We start from the raw sequence: 23563 nt of genomic DNA, 5'->3' as shown, positions 1-23563 counted from the left end.
CTCAGAGGCAGTACTACTCGCCGGCAGGGCAGGGTTACTGCAGTATTTCTGGCATTTTACACTCAATGAGAAAATAAAACCGTCAAGGAAGTGAAACTCGACAGCAACTGTTTCCTCTGGCCTGACATGACTCAGGGCTGTTTTTAGTTTTAATTCTTCTTCTGTGGTGTTTGACCTGGTTGGAGGCTGGCCAATCCCAGCTCTCTCTCACTCTCAGTCTTAATCCGACCTCCTGATGGTTCCAGGCTGTGGCGGCTGCTGCTGCTCCGCTCAGGTCCCTTGGGTTACCGACCAGAGACGTTGGTGAAGACTTTCATTATTTAGCTGACAATGACAACTTAAGGTCATGACAAAACAGATGTCTGTGGGGTTGAAGATGAGCGAATGACCTTTGACCTCACAAGGTCTTCAATGGAAAGGCAGCAGGTAAGTTTGATGTTTCTGCCTGCTCAAGCTAAAGTGGTGTTAGCTGCTGAAGCCCGCGTTAGCCTGTTAGCTCCCTGTGACCTGCCAGGTTCAGACCTTAAATGTTCCTGGCTAGCGAGCTAAGTAGCATGTCGACTGCATCTCAGAACTTCTGAAGTCAAAGATTTGAGTTTGAAAACAAGACCGACCGAAGCTTTCTGGAGTTGACCAGGAGCCAGAAGGTCACTGTGCTGGCCCCTGATTGGATAATCCTGCATGTTCCCGCCCAGCGATTAACGGGGCCCCTGAGGTCTGGCCCTGGACCAGAAACCTGTCATCTCAGTCGAGACGGTTCTCACCCAGTGAGTTCCACCATGGACGACTGTGGCAGTGTGACGGAGAACGGCGGCGTTGGGTGGCCAGGCAGTGACATCACCTTCAGTGCGAGCATAGGCCCCTCCCCCGGCCTGAGGCGGAAGCAGCTGCTGTGGCAGAACGCCGTCAGGAACATCATCGACCAACGCAACCTGTACTCACTGCGGCTGGCTGGCGGCCTGGAGCGGGGCCGGCACTGCATCACCGTCACGGACGCCTACATCGCTGACATCAACAGGTAGACCCCGCCCACCTCATCGGCACAGATGATTTTTCTGATGAAAAGTCAAACAGTCTACTTTCTGTTGATGAAAAGTCCTGAAAGTTAAATGTTCTTCACATGTTGTTCTTTAATTCTAATAATCGTTCAATAAATTGATCACTGATGGATGTGCGAAGTCACTGAGTTCATCTGAGTGAACTCAAGATTTTAACCTGATCGATGAGGAGTTCTGGTCATGTGACGCGTGTGTCTGGTCCGGTAGGCAGATCCGCAGCAGGGTGTCCCGTGGAGCTCTGGGGTCCAAGCGACGCTCCTCAGCCGCCCGGATCCAACCTCTGACCCCGAGGATCACCGCCGCTGCCGCCGCCACGACTACGCAGCCCAAACTCGGCTCACTCAGTGACGTGGACTTCTTCGTGTCGTGGGGCTCGACGGTGCGAGGCGTCTTCATCCCGGCGCTCCAGCACACGTTCAAGTAAACGCTCTGTGGTGACGCTGACTTGTTAATTCCTGTTATTTAACACTTAATGGAACCAAACAAAACATGATGATCAAAACTTGGACCCGCCCACCCCGACCATGTGATCTGCCCCCCCAGGTCTCCAGAGCTGGAGCAGCTCTACCAGCAGTTCTCCTGTGGACAGCGAAGGACTTCGCTGGTCGTCACAAACGTCATCGACATTGTGACCCGACTGCTGGTCTGCATCTTAACATGGCCACCTGACCAGGGGTACCTGGGCGGCCTGGCCTGTGATTGGCTGTCTGGTCTGTCCATCCTCCTGTGGGTGGGGGTTTGCGTGATGGCACTGAGCAGGAGGGAGGTGATGACGTCACCGCAGTGGTTAAGGTACGCTGGGAAACATAGTCTGAGATGAAGTATGTAGGTTGCAAGGAGGCGGACACCTCACCTTCAGGTGTGTGTGTCTCCCAGGTGTGTGTGTCTCTCAGGTGTATATGCCCGTCTGTCTCTCAGGTACCTGTCCGTGGTCAGCTGGTTGTCTCAGACAGTGCAGGTGTTGGTGGGCGTGGTCAGCTGGGTGGACAGCGATCACTCCTGGTTCGTCTTTTTCACCCTCTTCTCAACCTACACCCTGCTGCCCCTCCCCCTCCTCTGGTCCATCATTGCTGGGGCGACCACCTCCATGCTGCACCTGCTGCTGGATGTCTGCTGTCACTATGGTGACCACAACTTCCCCAGGAGGGTCAGACATCTTCCTTTCTCTCTTCCTGTCTGTGTCTCTTCTTCTTCTCAGTGCTGTCCTTCCTCCTGCGTGTGTCCAGGTGTTAGCAAAGGCATGTCTTTACCTCGCCATGAACACCGCAGGTCTGTTCATCCACTACCTGTCAGACCGAACTCAGAGACAAACTTTTCTGGAAACCCGGCGCTGCATCGAAGGACGAGTTCGACTGGAGAGAGAGAACCACAGACAGGTAGATCAGGGTTTTCAAATGGGGGTCTGGGGCCCCCAGAGGTCCTTGAGGGTCTTCCAGGTGTACTCAGCTGTGTTTGCGGATGCAGGAGCGTCTGGTGATGTCCATCCTGCCCCGCTTCCTGGTTCTGGAGATGATCGCTGATATGGCCACTGTTGACGAATACCTGCTGCCACACCAGTTCCACAAGATCTACATCCACCACTACCGAGATGTCAGGTAAACAAGGAGAGACCTCAGGTAACCTAGATCCCCTCTACAGAGACCTCAGGTAACCTAGATCCCCTCTACAGAGACCTCAGGTAACCTAGATCCCCTCTGAGGAGACCTCAGGTAACCTAGATCCCCTCTGAGGAGACCTCAGGTAACCTAGATTCCTTCTACGGAGACCTCAGGTAACCTAGATCCCCCCTAAAGAGACCTCAGGTAACCTAGATCCCCCTGAAAGAGACCTCAGGTAACCTAGATCCCCTCTACGGAGACCTCAGGTAACCTAGATCCCCCCTACAGAGACCTCAGGTAACCTAGATCCCCTCTGAGGAGACCTCAGGTAACCTAGATCCCCTCTGAGGAGACCTCAGGTAACCTAGATCCCCTCTGAGGAGACCTCAGGTAACCTAGAGCCCCTCTGAGGAGACCTCAGGTAACCTAGATCCCCTCTACAGAGACCTCAGGTAACCTAGATCCCCTCTACAGAGACCTCAGGTAACCTAGATCCCCCCTAAAGAGACCTCAGGTAACCTAGATCCCCTCTGAGGAGACCTCAGGTAACTGAGTTTTTAATCAAAGCTCTTGTTTACCCGCAGCATCCTGTTTGCTGACATCATTGGCTTCACTTCGCTCTCCTTGATCTTGTCAGCTCAGGAACTCGTTAAAACTCTTAATGAGCTCTTCGGCCGCTTCGACAGATTGGCTGAGGTCAGATCACCATGGGATCCACTAACTGCACGCTTGTGGCTTCAATTATCCCTGAATGATTCAAGTTTTGCTTGTTTAGTTTTAATCGTTTTCAAGGGTTAATTCTTTCCGTAGCTTTAGCGTTTGGTGTTTTGGTATCAGGTGTGTTGGATTCATGTTGGTTTCTTGTGTTTTGGTCGTCAGGAGCATCAGTGTTTGCGTATCAAGATTCTGGGCGACTGTTATTATTGCGTATCGGGCGTCCCAGAGCCTCAGCGAGGCCACGCCCGCTGCTGCGTGGAGATGGGCCTCAGCATGATTAACACCATCCGGTATCTACTCACACCAGTGTGTCACCTGCCGTCATGTGGCCTGTCATGTGACTGTGGCCTGTGTTCTCCTGCAGGTATGTTCGCCGGGAGCTGCAGCAGGAGGTGGACATGCGCATTGGTGTCCATTCCGGCTCAGTTCTTTGTGGCGTTTTGGGTCTTCAGAAGTGGCAGTTTGACATCTGGAGTTGGGACGTGGACATTGCGAACAGTCTGGAGGCGGCAGGCGTGCCGGGGTGAGGTGGCGTGATATTCCGCTCTGTGTTTGACTATTTCCATAAATCTATGACCCTTGAACCACCATCTCTCACAGGCGGATCCACATCTCACAGGCCACTCTGGATTGCCTGGGCGGGATCTATGAGGCAGAGGCGGGGCACGGCCAGGAGCGCAGCGAGTTTCTACGGAAACACAACATAGACACCTTCCTCATCCGCCCAGCATCACGGGAGGAAGCAGAGCCTCCAAAAGTCAGGCGTCCAAGTTATGACGAGATGACGACGTGGAGCGCCGAGCTGCCATTTGGAGACATCCTGGGAATGAACTTCGTAAGGCCGATGAAAACACTCGGAGGTGGTTTGAGTCTGGACATCTGGTAACCTACATGTTTCCTCCAGTAGATTCTCGCCACTTTCACCAATGGCTCACTCACCCAGCTGCCCAATCAGGTTGCAGCGCAGCGGTCAGGGTCCCAGGAAGTCAACAAGAGAATTCGTCAGGCCATGAAAGTCCGCAGCAGCGAGCGAATGAGGAAGGAGCACATCACCACCTTCACACAGGTTTTCAAGGATGCCAACATGGAGGGAAAGGTAACTTCCTGTTGGGCAGAGAAGTCTGTTAGGTGTAACTTCCTGTAGGGGATGGGGTTTGACAGGTTTTTCTTCCATTTGTCTTCCAGTACTCTCAGATGAGGGACGAGCTTTTTAAGTCAAACATGGTTTGCTCCTTCATCCTGCTGCTGCTGCTATTGGCTGTCCAGGCTCTAATACCCGCCCCCCGGTACACCTGTCCTCCTTGCTCCTAGCTAATTATCTGGCTGACCTGCCCTCCTGTCCGTGTCCAACCGCCATCGTTGTCTTTACTCAGGTCGTGTCCCATGGTGGCTCAGTTCCTGCTCAGCAGTAGTGTTTACTTCCTGCTCCTGCTGCTCACTTTGGGGGAGGAGTTTAAGCATTGCCCCGCCCCCCTTCAGTCACTCTGCTGCTGGATTCACGAAACTAAATGGGCCCGCACTCTGCTGACGCTCACCGCCATTACCGTCAACTTCGGTGTTGCTTCGTCAGACATTGTGAGCCTGAAGAAAAATGCAAGCTGCCTCTTCGAACTTCCTGTCGGCCCTGACTGGCCAGGTCAGGTCGCGACGTGTGTGTGTGATGCTCTGCTCTGTCTCCCTCTCTTGGTCTTCATTGCGCCTCCAGCTGTGGTGTGATGCGTCTGAGCCTCACATCAACAGCAGCGACCCTCCTCCGGCTCTGCCCACATCCTGGCCGGACATCAACATCTGTACCCATCCTGAGGTGAGCCAGCGAACACACAGGCCTGCCAACACGGCCGCTGCATTTCCACAACAACCTTGTAACTCCTCACCCTTATTCTGTGCAGTACATGGTGCTGAGTGGCGTGGTTGCCATGGTGACCTGCGCCGTTTTCCTCAGATTGAGCTGCGTGTTGAAGCTGGCCGTCCTCCTGCTGGCTGCTTCCCTCTACACCTACATTGTCGAGACGCACAGGTGAACTCAGAGTCATTATCCAAGCTAAAAGCCGCTAGCATATGAAGTGCTAAGCTAGCACTCAGACAAATGTTGTCTTAGCCTCAAGCAGCATATTTATTTCTGTTTCCTCCAAGCTAATGACATGCTAGTCACAGCTAGCTTCCTTGTGTGTAGCTTGTATGCGCTACCTTGATTGATTATTTTGATGTTAAACCTTTAGCTTCAGTTTTATGCCAAACAAAGTTGATCTACTCTTTGTAGCTTTCTGCTAGGAGGGCGCTAGTTTAGCTAAACCTGCTGACCGTTGTGCCTCTCAGGTCTCATCACTTGTGTGGGAGGGGTTTCTGTGTGGTTCTCATGGTAATGTTTGTGGGGGCGGTCCTCTACAACAGCTGGCAGGTGGGTGCTGGTTACCAAAAGTGCAAATAAGTGAATGGTCATTTTTAATCACGTCACCTAATTATACACCTCGCTCCTCCTGGTTGGTAGCTGGAGGCGACGGCGCGGCTGGACTTCCTGTGGCATCTGCAGGCCAGGAAGGAGGTGGAGGACATGAGGGAGCTGCGGGAACATAATGAGTGTCTGCTGCTCAACATCCTGCCGGCTCATGTTGCCCAGCACTTCCTGGAGAGAGACCGCAATGATGAGGTACCTGGTGCCAGGTGTGTGGCGCCTTCCTCTAGGGGCTGACTCTGACTGTGTGTGTGTGTGTGTGTGTGTCTGTGCGTGCAGGAGCTGTACTCCCAGTCATACGAACGCGTCGGTGTCCTGTTTGCCTCCCTGCCGGGATTCTCTGACTTCTATGAGCAGAAGGAACTTGTTCATCAACACGTGGAGAGTCTCCGCCTCCTCAACCACATCATCACTGACTTTGATGAGGTCATCATACACAGAAAAACATAAACAAAAACAAGAGCAACATGAAACTGATGTTTGTCTCTTGGGTCTGCAGCTTCTGGATGAGTGTTACTTCCAGGAGGTGGAGAAGATCAAGACCATCGGCAGCTGTTACATGGCGGCATCGGGGCTGTCACCTGACAGACAGGTGAGTCGCTGATGTCACGCTGCAACCAGGGATATGTGGTGAGCACAAGTCATGTGTGTGTGTCTGTGTGTTCAGGAGTGCGAGGATGGCTGGCATCACCTGAGTGAGCTGCTGCTCTTCGCCCTCGCCATGCAGGAAACCCTCAGACACATCAACACACAAACAGGAAACAGCTTCCAGCTGCGAGTGGGTCAGTTCCCCCTCCTCTTCCTCTTCCTCTTCATCCCTGAATCTGTTATGACGTCTCCATGGTAATCAATAAATGTGATGTTTAAAAAAGGAAGCATCAAAATACAGAACACAAAATGGATGCAGGGCCAAGTTTACCTCCACCCAATCAACAGCCACTACCAGCTAGATTGGTTGGCTCGTTCAGCTGTCAATCAACAGCTGAAACCAGAACACACCTGACTGGGCAGCTTAGCTGTCCGTCAAAAGGCTGAGACCAGGAAGCCTAAAGCAGGGACGAGGGCCTTGTTGGATCGCTGAGCAGCGTCCAGGAGGACGAGCACGGATCCAGAAGAAAACCCAGCAAGAAGAAAAAGGTCTTTCATAGAACGAGCAACAGGTGAGAGGAGGAGGGTGAAAGGCCCGGGGCAGTCCAGGGGTTCCTGGGTTCGTCTGCTCTCTGGAGGAGTCGTAAAGAAGCTTAAAGCTGAGCTACGGACGCACAAGTAGCAGCCTCTCTGTTGGACAGGAAAGAAACCCGTTAGCTGACTTAGCTCGCGAGCTACAGAGGCTACATTAGCGCTAGTTTACTGCCAATGCTGTGAGGAGCAAGGGTTGATGATTCTAACGATTTAGACAGATTTATGCCACATTGTCGGTATATCTTGTTTCTTTTTTTATTTAAAAAACTAAAAGAAAAGAAAACATTAGAAAAAAATGAAAAACCCAAACTCAGGTGGCGCCTGCCCCTCCTTGAACTTCATTTGTGGTCACATTGTGTAGGACCTGAATTAGGGTTCTACTTCTGAACTCTGCATCGTTTGAAAACGTTCCAGTACTTCAGGACACTTCAGGGCCCTGTCAGTATTTAGGAAACCCTGGAACCTCCATCTGGATGAAAGGGTTGTACTTTCTACTTTAATGTTTGTACGGTTTTGATATTAGAACCCTTCTGTAGGTTTTATAAGTGTTGTGTTTACCTGTGTGACATCATCTGCAGGTATGGCTCACGGCCCGGTAATTGCCGGTGTCATCGGCGCCACCAAACCTCAGTACGACATCTGGGGGACGACAGTGAATATGGCGAGCAGGATGGAGAGCACCGGCGTGAGCGGGATGGTCCAGGTGAGGACACACCTGTGTGTGTGTGTGTGTGTGTGTGTGTGTGTGTGTGCGTGTGTGTGTGTGTCTCTGACCCTGCTGGCTGCTCTCAGGTCCCAGAGTCCACCAGCTGTATCCTGGTGCAGCTCGGCTTCCTGCGGCAGCTACGGGGGAATATTTACATCAAAGGCATCAGCGAGCGTCACGGCAAGGTACCAGTGATGTCATCATCATGACCTCATAACCGTCTGGGTGTGAAGCGTCATCAACAGCATGTGGTGCACTGTCCCACAGGTTCGCACGTTCTTCATGAGCAGCCGTGATGAGCGGTCTGGGATGGCCGAGCGTGGCGTTGGGCGTGGCCTCCTTCAGAACCGCAACACTCTTGGAGCGGTGGTCTACAGTCTGGTCCAGGCCAGGAAGAGGGAGAAGCTGCGGGAGGAGAACGGAGGCTTCCACCTGGTGGAGGCCTCGTAGACCAGGACCAGGACCAGGACCAGTGCCATCAAACAGAAGAAGCCTTTCAAAAGAAAATAACAGATCACCTCAACAGGAGGAGCTTAATTGCATCATGGGAACTGAAGTTCCAGCTTGTTGCAGGGAGTGCAGGCAGGCAGGGCGCCCTCTAGTGGTGCTCAGACTCTTTAATCCCTGCAGGAGCCGGTCGGAAATCAACAAACGCCTCCCTGCAGAGGTCACCTCAGGTTGCCTCCCAGGGAGCAGGTGGGACAGGAGCACATCGGCTGGTCCTGGGGGGCCCGGCTGCGTTTTTCTCTTCTTCACGTTCCCAGTTTTGTTTGGTTCGCTGGGAGGAAGCAGGTTGTTCACCTGCTGGCTGGCGGCGACCGCGGCGTCGGGTTTTACTCTGACGAATAAAGAAGGAAGACGTTTGTGTGTCTGTTGTGTTGTTTCTGTTGTGTAACTGCAGACCTGGTGACACTGATGGTGTCTTGTGTGTAAATGATTGAATCTCCCCTGCTGACCTTTGACCCGCGCTGTGAATGATTAGCTGATGGGATCAGAGGTCACCAGTCCCTGTCCGTCCTAGCCCTGATCCGCTGGGTTCTGGACTCTGAGGGACCCAGAACTCTACTCCAGACCCGATTGGCTGATTCTCCGACGTTGATCGATCGATTGATTATTGTCGTGGTCGCGATCGCGCAGCACCAGGAGGTGTCTGACCGGGAGGGGGCTCGGTCCCTCTGGTTGGAGGGGGCGCTCAGGCTCGGGTCCTGATAGGACACACCTCCCTCCCGAGGACTTGGCCCCCCCGCGGCGGCGCACCCTTCACCGAGGACGGACGCGCTTAGCGGGACACGGAGGCAGCAGACATGAGAGAGCAGAACGGGACGACAGCCGGGACCGGGACCGGAGCCACGGTCGAGAACGGGACCCGAAGCGGGACTCTTTCAGACCCGCTGATCTTCTTTGTTAACGGGAAGAAGGTAAAGCACCTCTGGATCAGCATCTCTTATTATTCCCGTGTCATTGCCTGGACTTTCCCGGGTCCCGCTTCGAAAAGTTCAGTTATCGACTCGTTATTGATGAAATACTAATATTGAAACAGGAAGTAGAGATCCGGGTCGATCGTGGAAAGGTGATCAATTAGAACCAAGAACAGCGCGTGGCTGCGGGGATTGATAAATCACAAGATTGTGACGTCACAGCCTGAGTCTGGAGAGGTTTCGTTGCCCACGAGACCCCCGGAAAGTTCAGGGATACCGGGGACCGGCGGGACGCTCCGGAGCAGCTGACGTTTACACTGTGTTAATGTGTAATTGGTGACGTCAGCACCGGCGGACGTCAGCTGCTGCTCACGGGCTCCTCATGCTGCCCCCCCACGGCTCTTTCAAATGAAGTTTTGCAAAGACGATCCGGCCCGGATTGTCCTGATCGATTCTTGATTGATTCTTGATTGATTATTGATTGATTATTACAGTTTCACTGCCAGTGGTGATGATGATGAGGTTCAGTTCTGATCTGAATGTTTGTGCACATGCAGATTGTTGAGAGGGAACCAGAGCCTGAGATGAACCTGCTGGTGTTCCTGAGGAGGAGACGTGAGGACACACACACACACACACACACACACACACACACACACACACACACACACACACACACACACACTGATGGGTATGGTGCAGTCCACCCCGTCCTGGGCTTTTGCGAGGACACGCAGATTTTCCGTCTCCCATCTCAGCACTCCCACTTCTCACGCGGTAGTGGGGGGGGGGGGGGGGGGGACCTGCCTACCAAGGGCCCGAGTAGGGGGAGGGGCCCATGAAAAGCCTGACCTGTTGACTGCTTTCTCTCCCAAAGATTGAACCGAGTTTGTGTCCAATCAAAGTTCAGGTGGTGGACTCCAGGCTGCTGCTGACCTTTGTAGGCTCAGGTGGAGCCTTTAGCTTAGCGAGCCGCTAACCAGGCTGCTGGCGGCTGTAAGTAAACAGACAATCATGGCCGGCGAACGTTGGCTGTCAAGAAAAAAATGTTTTATGTCAGCACACAAACCAGATGAAGCCTAAAGTTTTAGGGGTTCGAGCAAAGTAGGACAAATGCATGGACTCAGGCGGCGAATGAAGGAAGCCCTCATCGACCTGACTGGAGCTCAACGCTCGAGCGAGGCTTTGATTGAAATAAAGAACCCTTTTTGACTTTGGTCTTTGTTTTGTGCTCACGCGCCTCGTGCACTGGCCTCTGACACTGAGAGTGGACAGGGCCCAGAATTTGGTGCTACACCCCTGACGAGGACCTACCCAAAGATCTGTAGAACTTCCTCAAGAACAACTTCACCCTCCTTTAGGACCTTGGGGAACCTTTCTAGGGCCTCTGCACACCTCTAGAACCTCCTTCAAGAACTCTGGGACCTGCTGTCACTCAGCTGAAATGCACCTAGAACCTAAAAGACAAAGTACAAGATAAATGATACCTGAGAAAGCTAAACACCCCACCACAACTGTGTGTGTGTGTGTGTGTGTGTGTGTCCTCAGTGGGTCTAACAGGAACCAAGCTGGGATGTGCAGAGGGCGGTTGCGGCGCTTGTACTGTCATGGTGTCCAGATACCAAACACACACTCAGCAGCTGAAGTATCCTCTTTATGAACATAGCTGTGTGTGTGTGTGTGTGTGTGTGTGTGTGTGTGTGTGTGTGTGTGTGTGTGTGAGAGAGAGAGAGAGAGAGAGAGTGTGTGAACATGTGTGTGAGCATGCGTGTGTGTGAACATGTGAGTGTGCATGCATGTGTGTGTGAACATGTGAGTGTGCATGCATGTGTGTGTGTGAACATGTGAGTGTGCATGCATATGTGTGTGTGTGTGAACATGTGAGTGTGCATGCATGTGTGTGTGTGAACGTGTGTGTGTGTGTGTGTGTGTGTGTGTGTGTGTGTGTGTTAGCCTGCAGTCATGTGCTGCCATCTGACATCAGAGACTAATCGATTGGTGATGAGTCAGCATTCCTTAGCTCTGTCAGTCACTACGCTGTCAACGCCTGCCTCACCCCGCTCTGCTCCTTACACCTGGTTGCCGTGACAACTGTCGAGGGCATTGGCAATGTGGCCCAAAAGCTGCATCCTGTACAGGTGAAACTCAGCGTCCCATTTGACTCCTTCACCAGCTGATGATTGCAATGTTGAACATTACAACAAAATGTTTGAGCAAACTTGAGGAACCTGACTTCAACCCAAAATGTTACAGTCAAAAATGCTTTGTGTCAATAACATGTTTATAACACGTTTATAACTTAGTTATAACACTTCCATCCCTTTGTGGACGCGCTCGGCTCGTCGGCGTTGAAGTCTGATTCTCAGCTGCACCCTCAGGCTTGCTGGAGTCTTGATTTGAGGGTCAGCTTCAAAACCAAAACCAGGTTTGTTGTGTTTTTGTACTTTGGCGTTTCAGGAGCGAATTGCGAAGGCTCACGGTTCGCAGTGTGGGTTCTGCACCCCCGGGATCGTCATGTCCATGTATGCACTGCTGAGGAACAATCCAGCTCCCAAGATGGCGGACGTGGAGGAGGCCTTTCAGGGTAGAACGCTGAGGAGTGAAACTCATTGACCGTCGTTGTTGAGGTTCTGCGTTTTAAAGTAACTTGAAGTTTGAAAAATCGTTTGTAGGTAATCTTTGCCGATGCACCGGGTACAGGCCCATCCTGGAGGGATTCAAGACCTTCACAGCGGTAGGACACGAACGCACCACCCACCAGACTCCCGCCAGACAAACCTGCCCTCCAGCGAACGGCTGGATGGTTCTGCGACTCTGCCCGCACCGATGACTTCGTGTTGGAGACGGCGATTATTCAGGACTCGCCTGATTCTGTTGAGACTCTGGATCTCGACCGCAACAACTTCCTCTTGGTTCTTGTCCTGGTTCTTGATGGACCAGAACAATATTGAATGATGGTTCTGCATTTGGAGTCTTTGAGTCAAAAAGGCCTTTTTTGTTCAACTGCCTGAAAAAGACCCAAAAAAATAACTGCACAGATCAACATTGCATTTTTTCGGAATTATTTTGTTTCTGTCGCTGTAGGAAACTTGTTTGTCCCATCAACAACTTCCTGTTTGTTCTTTTGTTTTTTCTTTGGGGTTTGAAACGAAAATCCGTCGACTCGTGTGGACGTGTCCTCGTCTCCAGGAGGGCGGATGCTGCAGAGGAAAGGGGCGGGACAATGGCTGCTGTGTGGCCAATAGTGGCGCAGCGGACGTGGATGTGGATGTAAGTGTGTCGTCTCCCAACAACCCCGCGTCAGAAATGCTGCTGACAGTAACCGTGTTCCCAGGAGGCCTCGTCCTTGTTTGACGCTGCCAACTTCAGGCCACTCGACCCAACACAGGAGGTCATCTTCCCTCCCGAGCTGGTGGTGAGGAGCTCGCCGATACAAACATGCCGCTTCGCATCAAAACTTCTCTCTCTTGATAACTTCTTTGCATCTAGTCTCTCAGCAAAGGTCAGAGGTCACACTCGCTGCGTTTCCATGGTGCCAGAGTGACGTGGATGCAGCCCACCAGCCTGGACGAGTTCCTGCAGATGAAGTGGGAACATCCCGACGCCAGAGTTGTGGTCGGAAACACGGAAGTGGGTGAGCAAGACTCAGAATTCTCCTGCCGCGTTCTCCCAGTCCACTCTGTCCTGTGTGTGCATGCTCACGCAGGCGTGTGTGTGTGTGTGTGTGTGTGTGTGTGTGTGTGCAGGAATTGAAGTGAAGTTCAAGAACATGTTGTATCCCGTTATCTTGGCTCCGGCTTTCATCCCTGAACTCAGTGCCATCACACACACTGAAGACGGTGAGCACTGAGGACCTTTCACGACTGTCATGGTCATGCCGCCACCTCCTACAGACTGATGATGTCATGACAAACCAGCCTACTCATATTGTCCTCCATCCTTCACAGTTTTCATGAAATCTGCAAGAAATCATGTTTATAAATCTCTAAATGCAATTTTAGTCACTGGTTCAAGTGACAAATACAGAGCTACAGGTTAGCCTAGCCTAGCCTAGCTGACCCATCACAGTTGATCATCACACTGACAATGATGACGAGACTTTTGTGAACGCCTGAAGTGACCCAATGTCTGCGTGCAGGTATCGTGTTTGGTGCAGCCTGCACGCTCAGCCACATGGGGGCGGTGTTGAGGGAGGCGGTGGCAACTCTTCCTCCTCACCAGACTGAAGTCTTCCTTGCTGTCCTGGAGCAGTTGCGCTGGTTTGCTGGACAGCAGATACGCAACGTTGCAGTGCGTCGCATCATAAACAGTAAACCTGAATCCTGAAGAGAGGAAATGGTCACATGGTTGTGCTGCTCGTGTTTCAGGCAGTCGGAGGGAACATCATGACCGCCAGCCCCATCTCCGACCTCAACCCTGTCTTCATGGCGGCCAGCTGCAAACTCACGCTCAGGGACAAAGGTTCAGGACTGTGCCTCACTGCTGCCCTCTAATCCTGCCCACTGACCACCACCGCAAGCACTCGTCTCACAGGACATCGCGTCCTTACCTTGTTCTGAATGTGTCTTTGTCTGGCGGTTTTCGTTAACCTTTAACCTCGTGGCTGCTGAATCACTGTCTCGTAAACACGACTTATATGGACATGTTTCTGTTCGATATTTTTCGTTCAAATCTTTGACCTTTGACCCCGTCTCCTCCTGTCAGACGGCAGCCGTGTAGTTCAGATGGACGACACGTTCTTTCCTAGTTACAGGAAGACAATTCTCCGGCCGCAGGAGATCCTGCTGTCCGTAGAGATCCCATGCAGCCAGCAGGTAGAAACGTCACTGTGGCAACTGCAGTCGCCCAGCAACCAGTGACGCCATCTGACACCAAAGTCTGCGTTTACTCCTCAGAACCAGTTCGTCTCTGCCTTCAAACAGTCACCTCGCAGGGAGGATGACATCAGCATTGTCACCGCAGCGATGAGCGTCACCTTCATCCCCAACACAAGTGTCGTGGAGGACTTGAGGCTGAGCTATGGCGGCATCGCAGCGACCACAGTGTTGGCGAAGAAGACGGCAAGCAAAGTTCTGGGAAGGTAGCCGGCAAGTACAAGTTTATGGCGTGGGGACGGAGGGAACGATGGGAAGGAGAGTGTAATGTTTCTGGTGTCACACAGATCCTGGGGGGAGGAGCTTCTGCAAGAGGTTTGCACCTCACTGGCTGAGGAGATGACCCTTGACCCCTCAGCACCGGGCGGCATGGTGACCTACCGACGAACTCTGACCCTCAGCCTCTTCTACAAGTTTTACCTGATGGTGCTACTGAAGCTCCAACGGCAGGTCAGCAGATTCTCTCTCCTAAATCCCCTAGAAACCCCAGTCTGGCTGACCCCATTGGTCTGAGTCAGTTGCCTAGCAACCAGCGTGCTGCCTGCTCGGTCAGCTGAAGGCGTTCCTGTTTTCTTCTGTGGTTAGGGTTTGAATGCAGCACCGCTCAGGTCCGACTGTCTGAGCGCCACAGAGATTTACCGCCCCGAGATTCCCTCCAGCACTCAAATCTACCAGGTATGGCGCCAGCAAGTCACATGGTCAAAGTGAGGTAGAGCAAAGGATTATGGGGAAATAATGTTTTGTAGTTCTTTTTCTCATCAGGTTGGATTTTTCAATGTCAATGTGTGTGTCCTGCAGGCGGTGCCAGAGGGGCGGAGCCAGAACGACGTGGTCGGCCTGCCTGTGATGCACCTCTCAGCTCTAAAGCAGGCGACGGGCGAGGCGGTGTACTGCGACGACATCCCACTGTATGAGAACGAGCTGTACCTGGCGCTCGTCACCAGCAGCAAGGCTCACGCTTGCATCCTGTGAGACTCCACTCCCACACACACACACCTAAACATACTCACGTCCGACCTGACACAGGTGTGTGTGCGTGTGTGTGTGCTGCAGCTCCATAGACCCATCAGCTGCTGAGGCTTTGCCCGGCGTAGTTTGCTGTGTGTTTGCAGAGGACATCCCGGGCAGCAACGCCACCGGGCCAATCGAGTACGACGAGACTGTCCTCGCTGCCAGTCAGGTTAGTGTTCGGGTTCATCCCAGAGACTCAGCTTGTAAGCAGCTCGGTCACCTGTCCTCCCTTGTTACAGGTGACATGTGTGGGTCACATCATTGGCGCCGTGGTGGCGGACACTCAGCTTCATGCTCAGAGAGCCGCCAAGGCTATCAGGGTGGAATACGAGGAGCTGCAGCCCATCGTCACCGTACAGGTGAGCGACTACGCCCACCCTCGCCAGCTCCACAGGTGGGCCCATTCTCAGTTGCAAGCAAGTCCAGGAAAACTTTTCAACACAGTAGTGATTGGTTTGATTGACAGGAAGCCATTGCCGCCCGGTCTTTCTATCAACCAATCAGAACCATCCAGAAGGGAGACCTGGAGGCGGGGTTTAAACAGGCTGACCACATCCTGGAAGGTAAGACATGTGATTGACATGTGTCTGGTTCCAGCTGATCAGGTATTAACTGATGGATTGATTGACAGGTGAGATGCATATTGGCGGTCAGGAGCATTTCTACCTAGAGACCAACGCCACGCTGGCCGTTCCCCGAGGAGAGGATGGCGAGATGGAGCTGTTCGTTTCGACTCAGTCTGCCTCCAAGACACAGGTGAGGGGAAACTGCAGCACTTGCTGGTTTGTCATTGTCCTGTGGGATACTACTTCCTGTTGTGTTTGTGTGTCAGTCTCTGGTGGCGAAGGCATTGGGCGTGCCAGCTAACCGGGTGGTGGTGCGGGTGAAGAGGATGGGCGGAGGCTTTGGAGGGAAGGAAAGTCGCACCACCATACTGTCCACTGTGGTCGCTGTGGCAGCAAACAAGTATGTCTGTCCATCACTTCTGTTCAGGGTAGAGTTGTGAAGTCACCTGACGCCATCTTTGTTTTGCTGGTTGCCAGACTGAAGAGGCCGGTCAGGTGCATGTTGGACAGAGACGAAGACATGTTGACCACCGGAGGGAGGCACCCATTCTATGGAAAATACAAGGTAAGATGGCGCCGTCCAGGTTCCGGTTACGAGACACTTGTCATCACGACAGTACGAGCTGTTGTTCTCCTCCAGGTGGGGTACCTGGACAGCGGGAAGGTCGTGGCGCTGGAGGTGTCATACTACAGCAACGCCGGAAACTCCATGGATCTCTCCATGTCGGTGAGTACCGCAGGGTTTCGTCATCAATGTTTGCATGTGATGTGCTGATGTCATGTGTTGTTTGTGTCGTTGAGGTCATGGAGCGTGCTCTGTTCCACATGGACAACTCCTACCGCGTGGCCAATGTGTGTGGCCGCGGCTACGTGTGCCGCACCAACCTGCCATCCAACACTGCCTTCAGGGGCTTCGGGGGGCCGCAAGGCATGATGGTTGCTGAGAACTGGATCACGGATGTCGCTCATAGCCTGAGGATGCCGCCCGACCAGGTTTGCGGTCACATGACTCACAATGATGAGCTGGTGGAAACACAATCACAATAACACAATCAATGCATCCATCTTCCTGCAGGTGCGGCGAATAAACCTGTATGAGAAAGGTGACTGGACGCCCTACAACCAGATCCTGGATCAGTTCACTCTGGACCGCTGCTGGGACGAGTGCCTGGAGCGCTCTGGTTATCAGCGGCGCCGTGCTGCCGTGGAGCTCTACAACAGGTAAACAGGCCATGACCTCACCATCGTCCTCCTGGAGTCACTAAAGTTGGAGTTTGGCTGACTGTTCAAAACTGTTCTGTTTGTTTGGAACTTTGCTGCCAGGCAGAACCGCTGGACCAAGCGAGGCCTCGCCATCGTCCCCACCAAGTTCGGCATCAGCTTCACCGCCTTCTTCCTCAACCAGGTCCCGTCTCCCTTCACGTCACTCGATTGTGTCTGCGGTAACAACATACTTGACTCTTTTCAGTCTGGCTTCAGGTGTGACCACTCCACTGAGACTGCACTCCTGTCAGTCCCTGAGTCACTGAGACGAGCTCGACCTGCTGGTCAGTGCTCTGTCCTACTTCTGCTGGACCTGTCTGCTGCCTTCGACACGGTGAACCATCACATTCTCCTCTCCACACTCTCTGAGCTCGGCATATCTGGTTCTGCCTTGTTGTGGTTCAAGTCCTACCTCACAGGCAGATCCTTCAGAGTGTCATTGCGAGGAAAGGTGTCTAGGTCACATGGCCTATCGACTGGGGTTCCTCAGGGGTCAGTGCTTGGTCCCCTTCTCTTCTCTCTGTACACCACCTCACCTGGTGCAGTGATCCGCTCCCATGGCTTCTCCTACCACTGTTATGCTGACGACACTCAGCTTCTCCTCTCTTTCCCACCTGATGACAGAACGGTCTCAGATCGTATATCAGCGTGTCTGGCTGATATCTCCACATGGATGAAGGAACGCCACCTTCAACTGAATCTCTCTAAGACTGAACTTATGGTCTTTCCAGCTTGTCCATCTGTTCAGCCTCAGGTCACTGTCCAACTTGACTCGAGCCTACTTGTGCCCACAAACTCAGCCAGAAACCTGGGTGTCATGATTGATGACCAGCTGACCTTTAAGGTTCATGTGGCCTCAGTTTCTCGGTCTTGCCGTTATGCCCTCTACAACATCAGGAAGATCAGACCCTTCCTGACCCAACAGACCACACAGCTTCTGGTTCAGGCTCTTGTCATCTCACACATTGACTACTGCAACTCTCTTCTGGCAGGCCTCCCTGCAGGCTCATTCAAGCCTCTGCAGATGATCCAGAATGCAGCAGCACGTCTGGTCTTCAACCAGCCCAAAAGGGCACATGTCACCCCGCTGCTGGTTTCTCTTCACTGGCTTCCAGTGGCAGCCAGGATCAAATTCAAGGCACTTCTCTTGGCTCACAAAACAATCCCAAGAACGGCTCCAGCCTACCTGGAATCCCTGATCCAGGTCTACTCTCCTTCTCGCCCACTACGCTCTGCATGCCAAAGACGCCTGGTGCTTCCAGCCCAGCACTGCTCCAAATCTCTAGCCAGACTCTTCTCTTCTGTTGTTCCCAAATGGTGGAACCAACTACCGAACTCTGTGCGTTCTGCTGAGTCCCTTTCTACTTTTAAGAGACAATTGAAGACTCAATTGTTCAGAGAGCACCGAGGCACTGAACCTGACTCTGCTCCTCTTTGTCCTGTGGTAGAATCAGTCAGAGGGTCCAAGACCCAGCACTTAGTGACCATGTAGCACTAACTGTGTTGTGTCATGTTGTATGTTTGTCAAAAAAAAAAAAGAGGCGGGGGGGACACTTCTTCTGCCACTAGATGGCAGTACCTGTGACCAAATCACAACTGAAGCACTTTTGCGCTTCCTATGGGTTTTTCCTTCAGTCTGAATTCTTGCTTGTGTTGAACGTCGCTTTGGACAAAAGCGTCTGCTAAATGAAACTGTAGAATTGTAGGATTGTAGGATTGTAGAATTGTAGGATTGTAAAGGAGTCGACGTGTGTTGATGCAGGCCGGGGCGCTGGTCCACATCTACACTGATGGCTCGGTACTGTTGACCCATGGAGGGACAGAGATGGGACAAGGACTCCACACAAAGATGGTGCAGGTACAAACACCATAATCACATGGCAGGTTCTTCTCTGACCCCCTTGGGGTTGGCGCTGCTGCCCGGTGGCCGTGAGAGGCCCTGCAGGCTCAGGTCCATTGTGGCTCCTCTGTGTCTCCAGGTGGCCAGCAAGGTTCTGGGCGTGGCTTCCTCAAAGATCCACATTTCAGAGACCAGCACCAGCACGGTGCCCAACACCAGCCCCACCGCTGCCTCCGCCTCGTCCGACCTCAACGGAGCTGCTGTGCAGAACGCCTGTCAAGTTCTACGTGAGCGTCTGGAGCCGTACAGAACCAAGAACCCCAAAGGATCATGGGAGGACTGGGTGAGCAGGGCCAGCAGGAAAATGAAAAGAAAAAGGGACTCAACAGTAAAATCAGAGACTGACTGGTGATGTTTGCGTGTGGCAGGTGAAGGCGGCGTATTTCGACAGAGTCAACCTGAGCGCCAACGGCTTTTACAAGTGAGTTCACCTCATTGGTTCAGTGCAGGTTCTGATTCGGACCCGTGTCCAGGACGCAGTTTGACTGGTACTGCTTTCTGTCAGAACTCCAGATCTCGGCTACGACTTTGAGTCCAATTGTGGTCGAGTGTTCAACTACTTCAGCTACGGCGTCGCCTGCTCAGAGGTGGAGATCGACTGCTTGACCGGTGCTCACAAGGTCAGCAAAGGTCACGTTCTCTAGAACCAACAGCAGGATGGATGACCTGAGGGTTGTGATCCCTTACTTAGCCTTCTCCTCTGTGTTGTAGAACCTGAGCACAACCATTGTGATGGACGTGGGCCACAGCCTCAACCCTGCCATTGACATCGGTCAGGTGAGTTGAGGCAGAGCAGGTGTCTGATGTCACGTTCCCAATGTTTAGGCCACACTGGCTCTCTGCAGGTGGAAGGGGCCTTCATGCAAGGTCTGGGTCTCTTCACGTTGGAGGAGCTCCATTATTCCCCCCGTGGCGTCCTCCTCACTCGGGGTCCCGGCTCCTACAAGATCCCGGCCTTCGGTGACATTCCCACCCAGCTGACGGTGTCACTGCTCCGCGACGCGCCCAATGACAAGGCCATCTTCGCCTCCAAGGTACCAAACCATCAAGCCAACATCCACAATCGAAAAATTCAAGGCAGATGAGAACTGAGCCTTTGTTCTTGCCAGGCGGTGGGCGAGCCTCCTCTTTTCCTTGCCTCATCTGTGTTCTTCGCCATTAAAGAAGCCATCAGTGCTGCGCGGGCAGAGTCTGGCATCAGTGGGCCGTTCAGGCTGGACAGCCCCGCCTCTGCTGAGAGGATCCGGAACGCTTGCAGCGACCAATTCACCAAACTGGTACAGAACTTACAGGAATCAGAACTTTCACTGAAGCTAAAGCAGGTGGCGGTGCTTTCAGGGGCAGTCAGGTTTCTCAGCGTCCACAAGTGCAGAAAAACAAGAGAGAGGGTGAAGTTTCTGTAAAGTTGCATCTGAAAGAACCACCACAGTAGAACCTCAGCGTCAGAACCACAGTTCAAACTCCATCAGTTGACCTTCATGTCCGGTTTCGGTCTGAAGAATGTCCCCACCTCGAGCTTGATGAGGTGTTCAGGCACCAGCGTCTCGGCTGGAAATCACATGATTTTCTGTCTCGTAGCAGATGCAGCTCGATTGATGATCTGTTCTGGTGTTGCAGTGTCCTCCTGCTGAGCCGGGCTCCTTCACGCCCTGGTCCGTCCAGGTCTGAGGCTCAACCAGTCACGCCGAGGATTCACCACACTTCCCTCCGGACCAGAACCCCTCATGTAGCCGTCTCTATCTGTGCATGTTCTTGGAGGAACATCGAGAACCATCGTCTGATATTCTGCCTTCATGCGGCACAGATTCAGTCACGTGTGAACACTCAGCCGTAGACGGTTCCATCTATTTGTCAGGTCACATGACATTCTGGATTGGTCTCGGTCCGACCCTCAACAATCAGCATTTTCCAACTTGATTCAGTTCCTGATGATTCAATAAAGTTCCTTAAATCCTGGATTGACTTGACCTTTGTTCTGGGGGGTCTAAAGAAAGTGGTTCCTGTCTGCTGATGCTGGGTGAGTGGAATAAAACATGGCAGCTCCACCTTCCTCTGCCTGCTGGACGGACTCATCAAGACCCACATCTCTGAAAAGGTGGGCGGAGTCAGGGTCACTGTTATTAATAACAATTAGAAAGAATTATTTGTCAAAGCCACTCACTACAGTGGAAGCTGGTCACAGTTCCTGTGGTCTTAATATGTTCCTGTCATGTGGGGAAACGTCACTGAAGTTTTTGCGTGACGTTGTGTACACGGGCCCGCCCAGTGCCACTGGCACCTGTGGCCTCACCAGGGAACCGGGATCTGAGATCAGGCGCTGGACGCCACTTCTTTGACCAGGTGCGTTTGTGGGGGTCGTGAGCAGCAAAGGGTCACACCTGGAGGGTCTGGTTCTGACAGGATAACCTGTTCGTGGGAGGAGCCTCCCATAGGTCCTCAGCGTATGTGTGTGTGCGCGTGAATATAAGTCCAAGACATGAGCGTTATCAGAAGCTGACGGGGTGGAGCGCACCGCGTCCAGCAGGGGGGGACAAACCTTCCTTCTCCGGATCAACCAGCTCCTCATGTGACTCAGTCCCTTACTTCACAACTTCCATAACTTACACAGGAGTGTGACCTGAACTCACGTGGTGGGTGAGTGGTGTCTTAGTGTCAGCGGGAGGACAATCACAGAATTCTTTAGCCCCCCCCCCCCTCAACATGAAAGATACCATCGCAAGTCCAGGGCCCCAGAACATGTGACCAGCATCCTCACTCATGGTGCCGTCTGGCCGCACCGGCTTGGCTCACACAGCACAAGAGGAGGAGTTTGGATCCCGGGTTTCACACCTCAGATGCAGTTTACTCTCATTATTCTGGCATCAATTCAGGTTTTCGTGAAATTACCCAGAATCCTTTGCTGCCCGACTCATGGTAGCTGCTGTGACTGTGTTCCGTCTTGGTCTCTGTCAGATTTGGACTCTTTTTCTGAGCGTTTGTGGTGTCTGTGTTTTGTCTCAGGTGGTTCTGCTGGGGATGGACCTTCTGTCGGCGCTGGTCAGCAGGCTGCAGGAGAGATTCAGGACGCAGGTGGGGACAGGTGAGCCTCCGCGTCTCTGAGCTCACGGCAGCGTTCACTAGTTCAGTTGTGACGGTTGCAGAGGACCAGTGGCTGAGTGTGAGGTGGGTCGTCGGCGTCCGACCTCTGCAGGTCGAAACTGCTCAAGACCTACAAACATCAGTCGCCATATTCTGAGACGTCACACTTGTTCATGTGACGTGGGTGGTGTAGCAGGTTTATGAGTAAATAAATCATTTCAGAGCAGCGTGGCTCAGAGGTGGAGCGGTCGTCTAGCAACCGAAGGGTTGCTGGTTCGATCCTCACCTCCCCCGGTGACCATGTCCAAGTGTCCTTGAGCAAGAACTGAACCTCTAACTGCTCCTGATGGCCCTGACCCATCCAGGGTGAACCCGCCTCTCAGCCAATGTAAGCTGGGTTAGGCTCCACCCCCCACCCTTAACGGATAAGAGATATAGAAACTGGATGTATGGAGTATGTCTGTGTAGTGGGCGGGTCCCTGGTGGATCCCTCCCACATCATCATACTGTCATTACCACACCTTTGTCCCTCCTTTAACCTGCTGAGGTCACTGACAAGTTCTGACGTTTCAACAATCGTTTGTCCTTTGAGTTGAGGTCGTCTCCGTGCCAACATCGCCCCCCTCTGGCTGAGACGCCTCCCTGCTGCAGTTGGAGCTGGAACATGAAAACATCTGAGACTCCAGAACTGCTGAGTCAAAGTTTGACGGAACGTTTATTCAGAATGTTGTGAAATGGCTGCTACACGCGTGGTGTCCCAGCGCCTCAGTCCGCGTGTCTCAGACACTTTGGCAGGGAAACACGCCATCACGGGTCACATGCCTGACGTCATCTGGTTCAACCATGGTTGGCCAGGATGCTGCGGGTGTTTGTGCCTGTTTCCATGGTGACCTGCGGCCTGGTCTACGTCCTGTATCAAAAAAAAGAGGAATTAAACACGAGGATAAAACGTAAAAACTGAGGGGCAGAAACAGGAAGCGTTACCTGTCAGACCATCTCGTACTGGTTAGCGTTGATGAAGCGAGACAGACAGCAGGCCAGCGTCGTGCCCATCAGCTGACACACACACACACACACACACACACACACACACACACACACACACACACACACACACACATACACACAAAATGAAGCACGATACTCAGGTAGTTGGACTTCTGCCCCCTAAGGGCTGGTGCCTACCTGAGAGAAGGCGACGCCAAAGGTCACGCCGGCAATTATTCCCATGTTGCTCTCGATGAAGGACATCACCAGGTCATAACAGCCCTGCACACACATTCATCCCTCCGTTCAGGCTCATGTGTTCATCCTCATCTGTGTGTGCGTGTGTGTGTTTCTGACCTGTTTGTAGACTTTGAGCTCAGCCACAGTGGCGTTCTTCAGGTCGGCTTCGCTACAGTCGGAGAAGCTCACGCAGCAGCTGGCGGGAACTCCTCTGGTGGCGAAGTAGGCGCTGCTGAACCAGCTGGTGTAGTTATAAACGCCGCAGCAGTGCAGCTGCACGCCAGCGACACAGCAGGGTTATTGACATCATCACATCATCCGTACAAAGGCATCAACACAAGACTGATGATTCGCTCCTTGCAGCAACGCGCAGGCGTGGCCAGGCGTCTGCTGCATCATCACAGTAGAAGCTGACAGGTACTGACTCTGCGCTGGACGCCGTCCACAGCCAGACTCCTGTCGTCCCGCCCATCATATTTCAGGACCGCGTCACTGTACGTGGTGAGGAAGGTT

General features: G+C 52.9%; 3 protein-coding genes across 6 annotated transcripts in view; 2 read left to right on the top strand and 1 right to left on the bottom strand.

The window, feature by feature from the left end:
* Nucleotides 1–196: 196 nt before the first annotated feature.
* Nucleotides 197–8575, top strand: LOC147272891 (adenylate cyclase type 8-like). Of its 2 annotated transcripts, XM_086202618.1 has the most exons (24): nt 197–426; nt 696–1018; nt 1266–1478; nt 1602–1850; nt 1977–2205; nt 2285–2434; nt 2523–2653; nt 3241–3352; nt 3536–3663; nt 3738–3896; nt 3974–4208; nt 4281–4469; nt 4559–4659; nt 4747–4948; nt 5079–5177; nt 5263–5390; nt 5690–5771; nt 5862–6020; nt 6105–6251; nt 6325–6417; nt 6493–6607; nt 7586–7710; nt 7800–7898; nt 7981–8575. In XM_086202618.1, exons 1-24 carry the CDS (start codon nt 385–387, stop codon nt 8161–8163), a joined length of 3693 nt encoding a protein of 1230 aa, XP_086058744.1. In that variant the 5' UTR covers nt 197–384; the 3' UTR covers nt 8164–8575. The 2 variants fall into 2 exon arrangements, 1 of the variants encoding a protein (XP_086058744.1); XR_015113845.1 differs by lacking the exon at nt 7981–8575 and having other exon boundaries at nt 6493–6603.
* Nucleotides 8576–8737: 162 nt separating this feature from the next.
* xdh (xanthine dehydrogenase) lies at nt 8738–20695 on the top strand. Of its 2 annotated transcripts, XM_086202617.1 has the most exons (35): nt 8738–9131; nt 9689–9746; nt 10680–10776; nt 11161–11269; nt 11589–11715; nt 11804–11865; nt 12321–12401; nt 12466–12546; nt 12621–12765; nt 12878–12970; nt 13270–13421; nt 13499–13592; nt 13836–13945; nt 14027–14211; nt 14293–14455; nt 14591–14680; nt 14804–14973; nt 15059–15185; nt 15256–15375; nt 15483–15579; nt 15648–15772; nt 15849–15982; nt 16060–16147; nt 16223–16309; nt 16384–16575; nt 16658–16803; nt 16906–16987; nt 18608–18703; nt 18825–19028; nt 19114–19166; nt 19251–19365; nt 19457–19522; nt 19591–19779; nt 19855–20022; nt 20363–20695. In XM_086202617.1, exons 1-35 carry the CDS (start codon nt 9018–9020, stop codon nt 20411–20413), a joined length of 4071 nt encoding a protein of 1356 aa, XP_086058743.1. In that variant the 5' UTR covers nt 8738–9017; the 3' UTR covers nt 20414–20695. The 2 variants fall into 2 exon arrangements, 1 of the variants encoding a protein (XP_086058743.1); XR_015113824.1 differs by lacking the exon at nt 20363–20695 and having other exon boundaries at nt 19571–19779; nt 19855–19995.
* A 1838-nt stretch (nt 20696–22533) lies between these two features.
* Nucleotides 22534–23563, bottom strand: part of LOC147272889 (tetraspanin-7-like) — a 5640-nt gene continuing 4610 nt past the window's right edge. For both annotated transcript variants that reach the window (XM_086202679.1, XM_086202680.1), the window contains exons 4-8: nt 23476–23563; nt 23168–23323; nt 23009–23092; nt 22808–22879; nt 22534–22733 (exon numbers count right to left, since the gene is read on the bottom strand). The exon at nt 23476–23563 is cut by the window's right edge and continues 8 nt beyond it. In XM_086202679.1, coding sequence (XP_086058805.1) covers nt 22811–22879; nt 23009–23092; nt 23168–23323; nt 23476–23563 — 397 coding nt within the window. In that variant the 3' untranslated portion in view covers nt 22534–22733; nt 22808–22810. The remainder of the gene's footprint in view (nt 22734–22807; nt 22880–23008; nt 23093–23167; nt 23324–23475) is intronic.

The sequence above is a fragment of the Aulostomus chinensis genome, chromosome 1, assembly GCF_037954235.1.
Source record: "Aulostomus chinensis isolate RoL2024-O1b breed Wild chromosome 1, RoL_Achi_v1.0, whole genome shotgun sequence".
NCBI classification, from domain to species: Eukaryota; Metazoa; Chordata; class Actinopteri; order Syngnathiformes; family Aulostomidae; genus Aulostomus; species Aulostomus chinensis.
Note: the sequence above shows the minus strand (reverse complement) of the source record. Positions and strands in the feature narration are given on the sequence as shown.

What these genes read in the sequence shown, in the direction of transcription:
- LOC147272891 (XM_086202618.1), top strand. Translation starts at nt 385, where the DNA reads ATGACCTTTGACCTCACAAGGTCTTCAATGGAAAGGCAGCAG. An exon ending in GCTCTAATACCCGCCCCCCG is followed by an intron (nt 4,660 to 4,746) that starts GTACACCTGTCC and finishes GTCTTTACTCAG; the next exon opens with GTCGTGTCCCATGGTGGCTC. An exon ending in CAGCTTCCAGCTGCGAGTGG is followed by an intron (nt 6,608 to 7,585) that starts GTCAGTTCCCCC and finishes CATCATCTGCAG; the next exon opens with GTATGGCTCACGGCCCGGTA.
- xdh (XM_086202617.1), top strand. Translation starts at nt 9,018, where the DNA reads ATGAGAGAGCAGAACGGGACGACAGCCGGGACCGGGACCGGAGCCACG. An exon ending in ACACACACTCAGCAGCTGAA is followed by an intron (nt 10,777 to 11,160) that starts GTATCCTCTTTA and finishes TAGCTCTGTCAG; the next exon opens with TCACTACGCTGTCAACGCCT. An exon ending in TCTTCCCTCCCGAGCTGGTG is followed by an intron (nt 12,547 to 12,620) that starts GTGAGGAGCTCG and finishes CTTTGCATCTAG; the next exon opens with TCTCTCAGCAAAGGTCAGAG.